Source organism: Etheostoma spectabile, chromosome 18 (genome assembly GCF_008692095.1).
Source record: "Etheostoma spectabile isolate EspeVRDwgs_2016 chromosome 18, UIUC_Espe_1.0, whole genome shotgun sequence".
Lineage (NCBI taxonomy): Eukaryota > Metazoa > Chordata > Actinopteri > Perciformes > Percidae > Etheostoma > Etheostoma spectabile.
In genome coordinates, this window is record NC_045750.1 from 15,472,667 (window position 1) to 15,480,179 (window position 7,513).

General features: G+C 38.9%; 2 protein-coding genes across 3 annotated transcripts in view; both read left to right on the forward strand.

Moving 5' to 3' along the window:
• Window positions 1-247: 247 nt before the first annotated feature.
• On the forward strand, window positions 248-4,811 carry LOC116706587 (uncharacterized). The gene is made up of 9 exons (XM_032543514.1): window positions 248-258; window positions 367-438; window positions 1,202-1,323; window positions 1,460-1,520; window positions 1,634-1,843; window positions 2,013-2,090; window positions 2,587-2,676; window positions 3,375-3,572; window positions 3,835-4,811. The coding sequence occupies exons 2-9, from the start codon at window positions 378-380 to the stop codon at window positions 4,194-4,196; spliced, it is 1,182 nt and encodes a 393-aa protein (XP_032399405.1). The 5' UTR covers window positions 248-258; window positions 367-377; the 3' UTR covers window positions 4,197-4,811.
• Window positions 4,812-5,704: 893 nt separating this feature from the next.
• Window positions 5,705-7,513, forward strand: part of akap7 (A-kinase anchoring protein 7) — a 43,704-nt gene continuing 41,895 nt past the window's right edge. The window contains exons 1-2 of one of the 2 annotated variants that reach the window (XM_032543071.1): window positions 5,705-6,344; window positions 6,461-6,710. In XM_032543071.1, the coding sequence (XP_032398962.1) occupies window positions 6,183-6,344; window positions 6,461-6,710 (412 nt within the window). In that variant the 5' untranslated portion in view covers window positions 5,705-6,182. The remainder of the gene's footprint in view (window positions 6,345-6,460; window positions 6,711-7,513) is intronic. The other variant, XM_032543072.1, reaches the window with a different exon arrangement.

Genomic DNA, 7,513 nt, shown 5'->3' on the forward strand with positions numbered 1-7,513 from the left:
TACGAGCCGGGTGCGTGAGCAGGGCGGGACTACAGTTGTATCATTTCGCTCCATTGACCAATGAACGTTTGAAGAGCCCTCTACGTCACCTCGTGATTAAAATAAGCTCTTACTTTAAGTTTCACTTTCCGTTTTCTGTAAACGTAGACTAGGCCTACTGTATTTACGAAAGTAAAGCGGAACTACGGTCACGAAGGTCTTTTATTTCGGTTGGGAAAGCTAGGACTGCAGCAACGGACATTCAGCTTGTCCACACAGGTTTGTTTCAAATCTTTTACAAGCAATGTAGAGTCCAACAACAGTAAAAACGATGTATACAGTGCAGTAGATATTGTCCATGTTATAGGTTAACTCTTCATTTTTCTACAGAAGAAGTCATGTCACGACTATTGGGTGAAATAAGACGCAGCAATAAAACAGCCGCGGACGTGTTGGAAAGTAAGTAAGCAGTTGGTGGGGTAAAAGAGGGTGATAGTGCAAAAAAGAGGAGCCATAAACACAGTTACAGTATGTGGCTTCAGTTTTATAAGCAGGTCACTGCTAAACTGTCATTTTGGTGCTGGTAACTTAAAAAAACGACTGTTGAAAATGTGTCAAACCGAAAATGTTCCCAGCTCCCAACACCAAGCCGCGGTGAAGTTAGTTTAATGTTGACATTCGTCGGTTTTTGCGGATGTTACGTTCAATAACTCCTTGTCAAAGACTCGATTTCCCCCGGTTTCAGGGTATGTTGGAGTGCATATTAAGACAGACGTTTCACAGTAATTTTTAACTCAAAATTATCAAAAATGATGATGCGTTGAGGGCGTAAAGAACTGAATGTCTGTGCATCGCGCCGGTCACAATAGACGTACTTAGGGACCGGTCATAAAATTGCAATACCAGCTTTCAGTCTTTTAATACCTTTTTTTGCTGTTTGACATAGAAACCTCAAACCACTTCCATTATCAAGAGGGCGAGCCATTAAACCTTTTACACTTGTGAATAAGTTAAAATAATTAAGAAATAAAGGTACAGTTATCAATACAAATGGTAGTTTCAACACCTTTCAACACATTTCTGAATATATTGACATCAACCCCCCTGTAATCTGTCTCAGACATCTCACAACTTTCATAACTGTTAGTTTTTGAAGATAATACTTTGAGAATACCTTATCAATATCCCTGATCTGTTGCCTAATAAATACATCCTGTTGCAGAGGCAGATCTACGCACAGACTCGGAAATCCAGTCACTGACTCGTGAAGAACTGCGTGACCTGTTTCCCGAACATAAGCATTTCAAACTGAGAAGGACCATCTATGACATAATACATAAACAGGTGAGCTACTGTAACAGGTTGAAATGTGATAAGAGAGATATTTAAATAGAGATACATAGCACGCATCAAACCGTACCATTAGGAAATGTGTAAGTCATTTTGAAATAATTCTGTAATATAATATTTTTTGTTTCAGAAGCCAATTGGTGTGATCCTAAGCGAACTGAAAGAGTTCATCCCACGTGAATCTTTTAGGAGTATGTACAACCTCGATAGCATTACTTTCCCTTTCACATGGGACAGCTATTTGGTCTTGGCAGTACATTCTAACACATGCACAACTTGATTCTCTCTCTCTCTCTCTCTCCAGCTGCGCTAACCAACAACGGAGTCTTGGTTGATTACCTCTGTATCCTGAAGGACATTAAGACCCAAATAAATAATGTCCAGAGTTTCCTTGATGCTCACCTTGCTGTTCTAGAAGAATTCAGCAAAAATCCGCCAGATCAGGAGACAGTCTCCTGTAATCCAGTGAAGCTCCCCAATGGCCAACCTGATGGCCGTTCACAAGGAGCACTAGGTGAATCTCACTCTTTTCCACTTCACACTCTCATGACATGTTAGTGAGGAGTATTCACTTTGCGGTTCAGTTAAAACTTAAAACGTCACTTTTTGAGTTGATCGTTGAAATGACATATTAGGATTTGGAGTCAGTAAGTGCATTGATGCCATTTCATGTGACTTGCCAGGTACAGGTACCTCGGACACCAGTGGTCAAATGATGCTTCATACTGGCCCAACTGGTGGCTATCCACAGGGACCACAACGTAAATCTACCCTTTTTTTCCTCTTCACACTCAAAGCAGATTCAAAACCTTGACACATTTGTATCTGGACACTTGTGTTGTTGACGTACACATTGTAAAATGCAAACATCCAACCTGAGCCCAGAGATTCATTCTGTGGAAACCCACAGCTGTTTCAAAATATTCAAAACTCAAGGTTCATTTAGCAGCTTTTCGTTCTGGATCTTTTAACCATATCCCACTGCCTTATCCAGCATACAGTATGCAACTTGCTCACCACTAACCATTCAACACATATGACCAGCTGTTCTCATCACAAGACTTACATCCTGCACTTCTGGAAAAAAAGCTAGTCAGTGAATCTTGAGTTTAGAATATCTCATTACAGACTGTGGCCTTCTGGTTGCAGGGTAAACTTATGTCCACCCATTACACATATAAGTGTTGGTTAATCAATTTGATGTTTTTTTAATAATATTTAAAGTCAGTAATTACATCATGTCATCGTACCTAACAGGGTCTTTTGCAGGTCCTAATACTTCAGACACCTTTGGCCCAGCGGAGCGTTACAATAGCCCAACTGATGTCAGTCCACAAGGAAGACAAGGTGAATCTCACTCTCCTCCACTCCACACGCCCATGCCATGATTAATAAATATATTCACTTTGAGAGTACATTAGAACTCAAAATGGAGGTCTCTTTTGGAGTTGATTTTGAAATGATTGACTAAAAGACTTGGAGTCAGTCATAACATTTATGTCATTTTATGTTACAGACTCTTTGCCTGGTATGGTACGTCAGGCTCCAGTGATCAAATAGTGCACCATACTGCGATTGTCTGACTGAATCTGGTGTCATTCATTTTTATATTCTATTATAACTCTAAAAATGTAAAACTCTTTGTCAGACCATATCCAGAAGCACGTTAATACTCCACCTACAGTATCTCAGTGTGAGGATAGTAGGTTTTAGTATGTTTTATCTGTTTTTTTAATCAGGATTTTAAGGAACCACATACAGTTGCAAGAGCTATTTTTTATTTATTTAAAGATTTTTTTTATTTGATAGGATAGCTAGGTGAGAAAGGGGGAAGACATGCAGGAATTCGTCAAGGTGAGATTCAAACCCTGGACCTCTGCATCGAGGCATAAACCTCGAAGTATATGTGTGCCTGCTCTGCCCACGTAGCCAACCCGTCCACAAGAGATTGTTTTTTTTAAGACTAATTTTATTCTGTTGTTAGGTCCACTCAATTCTTGTAAATGTATAAATCTGATTTTGCACATCCATTTTTTCCTCTATAGTCACATTGGAGTACAAGATGATTGTCAGCGGTAAAACCTTTAATGCACATCAACAGCTGATGGAGAAAGTCCAGGAGCAGGTTCAGGATCAGGTTCGGCTCATTGAAAGCAGTCAGGATTACAAGATCACTTTTGTCTTCTGCCCGATCTGTTCACGCGTTGCATCAGATGTTGAGGCAGCCATGACTGATGTTAAAGGTAAGGGGAAAGAAATTAGTGAGATACAAGTTTCTTTCTGACTTATAGAATCAAAGTAAAGACATACTAATATGTTAATTAAAAAAAAGTATAGTTTGGTATTCATACAATTAAAAAACAAATATATGTCTTTTGATTATCATTTGTGTTCAGTCTCTGAGAGTCGCCTTCCATTCTGAACCTTACTGTTGAAGATACAAGCTCCAATTTTCCATCCTCCCTCCCTTTTGTCATTATCCCTCCTCTCTTTTGGTGTCCTCAGATGATAAACCCGTCATTCTGGTGTTGATGCACCACACACGGGAGAGCAAGTACACGACACCTATGAGAACATGGTCCGCCTACGCTAACGTTGTGTTGCATGTCAACGTTTTCTACCATGAGACAACGCATGGATTACTGAAGAATCAACAAAATGATGCTGCTGTTACCCAGATGCAAAACAAATTACTGGAACATTTCCTTCCACAAGGGGAATATTCCAGTGGAAATGCTCAGGGTGTGGGTGCTAATCGTGGTGGTAGTACTTCTGGTAGAGTTGGGGGTAACAACAGGCCTTCTGAAGCTTATAGTAATAACAGTGTTTTAAGTAGGTTTTGGGGATGGAGTGGCCATGACAAGTAAAACAATATTTAATGGAGTTCATAAATGGTAAAAAATAAAACAACAAAAAAATATGGATTTAGACAATTTACTGTTTGCAGAAAACATTTTCTCCTCCTTGGTAAAATAAGATCAGCTACTGAGTGTGGTCTAATGGTGTCATGTATTCCTGTTAATCATGGGTGTGAATACTGTAGCTAAACACAAAGTTCTCTGTCCATTTCCTGCTATTGTGTTTCTAAGGCCACATCATGGAACTTGTGTTTTTTTATGTAAAAAATCAACACTTAAAAAAACTTTGATTTATTTAAAATAAGAGTCAAAATTTATATTGTAGATCAAAGAAAAGAAAAAGGTTGACTTGAGCATTTGGCCTGTTGTTAACCATCATACTTTATGGGGAGTTTTAGTTTAAAGTAAGTTAAAATGTAACCTTATGATGAAACAGAATTTCTACAATCAAATGTCCAGTGTTCAGTTCTCCAGCTGCGGCTGTTGTTTGTGGATATTAGTAAGACATGAATGTACGTTACGTGATGAAAGAGTGCAAATGCCACAAAGTAGGTTACTTACAAATTATCTTTGTGTGTTGATCTACTGTAGAACCGATATTAAACAATTTATGTAAAAAGAAAGAAAAAACGTATTTCACATAAGATATTTTTTGCATTAAAGCATGAATGTGCATTTTTACTTGACCTTATTGCAAAATCATTTTGCAGAAAGCATGTAAGATGTGATGATTACTATACCTAACACATAATAAACCGCATATATGGGTGTAATCATATTGTCAGTGGTCCTTTATTGATAGTCTTTCAATACATTTTTCTGGATGCCATATATATATATATATATATATATATGACTAAACAACAAACTTGGCTCCTGTATCCTTTCAATATACATACTGTAAAAATAGTTTGGCTCCTAATGTACTTAGGCTTTACTATTATGTATACTGAGCTAAGTTTAGTTCAACAAGGCACAGTTCATCTCACTACACAGTGTCTCATAGTGCAAGACATATTTTCACAGCACTACACTATGAATAGTTTATGTCAAAACACATATTTTGGATCAACAGATTTTAAGAACCGCATTATCAAATTAGAAATTAAATTAAATTTTGTTGTATGGCTGACTGCGAGGACCTACAATAATATCTCTTACTCAAATTGGCTTGAAGATGTCAAAAAACAGAAAGAGGAATGTTAATGATGGACAGCATTTCATATGCAGTAGAAATTAAAGTTGAAATGTTTATATTTGTGTAAAATCCGTCCAACTTAGTGGGTTAAATTTATTAAACACATTTACAGAAACTTAATTGAATTCCTCAAATTAATAATTACTTGTGTGCTAATGTCTTAAGAGATTAGCTAATTGCAACAATGTAACTTTTTGGATGTCGACTGCCGTAAAACCCCATCGAAGAAGAAGAAGTAGATCAGCTAAGTGACCGATATGCTTTTGTTCTGGAAAGACAAAAATACTTTTACTCTGAAAAACCATGCCGGAAAATTGACATTGTTTACAAATTGTAACCTAGCTGCTTCCAGTCTGCATTGCAGTCCATGTTTTCGTGTTCTGTGGAACTAAATGTTATTTTAATTATTCGTTTGGATTTTTTTCCTCAAAAGGACTTCCAACCATGAGAATTTTGCACTGACATAATGACAAGTTATCGTAAATGACAGTCCGATAATTCTTTTTAAATAGCTGCACAACAGTTAGCTAACAGTTAGCTAGCTCAACAGTTGTTCTGCAGCATGGCTGTTCGATTCATTTCAACAGGTGTTAGCTACAGGAAGGCAAAGTCGGTCTCAAGAGGTTTCTCTTCGGTAACTGTCCCGAGGAGAGTTGTAAACTAATATTCTCTGTTTGCGGCTAGTTTAGCTATAGTTAACTGTAAGGTCTGTTCAACTCATAGACTCTATGGTTCAACTAGGTAGCTGTTCACGTGAGTTGTACGTAAGTTTGTCAAACTTGAGCTAACTGTGTGTCATGCTCATCAGCCCGATCCTATCGACGTGTTCAAAAATCGTGTGTTTGCAGAGGGTTCTTGCTTTCACTGAACTATCATTTCGCAGGCTGCATCCCAAATCCACCAGTCACTGTTGTGACGTAAGCGAGCCGAAGCCATCTGCACACCGGTCCAGACTTAAGGTAATGACAAGAAAGTTCTAGAAAGAAAAAGAACTCCTGCTATTCCCTGCCAGGGTTACAGAAAGTGCAATCTGATGATGGTTGTGACCCGTTTATATCATTCTTCTCTGTTTTAGGAGCAGTCCGGTCTGTATCAGCTATACATTTGTGTTATGCAGCGAGCCGATATCTCATCAGGCAAAGAGACCACTGCTAGTGCCTCAGATGATGACAATGACGAGGAGGAGGAGGGTGGTGGTGAATGTGAGGATGTACAGGAGAGTCAGGCAGAAAACAAGGAGTTGAAGAATCAAACGATGATTCCAGGTCAGGTGGATGCAGTCACCATGGAGGTCCAACAAGACCCTGGAGCCGGCACAGGGTCAGGTGAGTACAACTGACTGCCTGAGATTCCCACTGGGGTTGACAAAACTAGATTCAACACTTTAACAGGGTACGCTTGAAAAACCCAACTGACACAGTGCCACATTGTGAAGCTTAGTTCATGGCTTCAAATGTAAAAGAATAAATTGTGCTAGAGTTAAAATGTCTTGCAGCCCTGGGATTGCCTCGCTCCCTCCTCTTGTCTGGCATGTGTAAGATAAGACATTTTCAGAGTTACTGGAGCAAAGTGCTTCTGAGAAACATTTGGAACAGTATGCACCTAATACAATATATTAGAGTAATAGACACATCCTTAAGCCAGGAGAGGTGGAGGGAGGGCGATTCCGGGGCTAGTGCGCATCTCGCTATCTTTTTGGGAGATAGAACGTATGAGCTGTATGTCCAACTGATTAAGAAAACCTGAAGAAGGATAAAAGAGTAGGGCAGAGAGAGGTCTGGGGTCAGACCTGGAGAGACTGTGTTGAGGGTGAGACAGTCCTGAAGGAGTTCTGATATATATATATATATATATATATATATATATATATAATACAGGCCAAGAGTTGGAACCACCTTCTCATTCAATGCGTTCCTTTATTTTCAAGACTATTTACATTGTAGAGTATCACTGAAGGCATCAAAACTATGAATGAACACATGTGGACCAACAAGTGCTGAGCATATCTGGGAACTCCTTCAGGACTGTTGGGATACCATTTCAGCTGACTACCTCTTAAAGCTCATAAAGAGAATGCCAAGAGTGTACAAAGCAATAATCAGAGCAAAGGGTGGCTACTTTGAAGAAA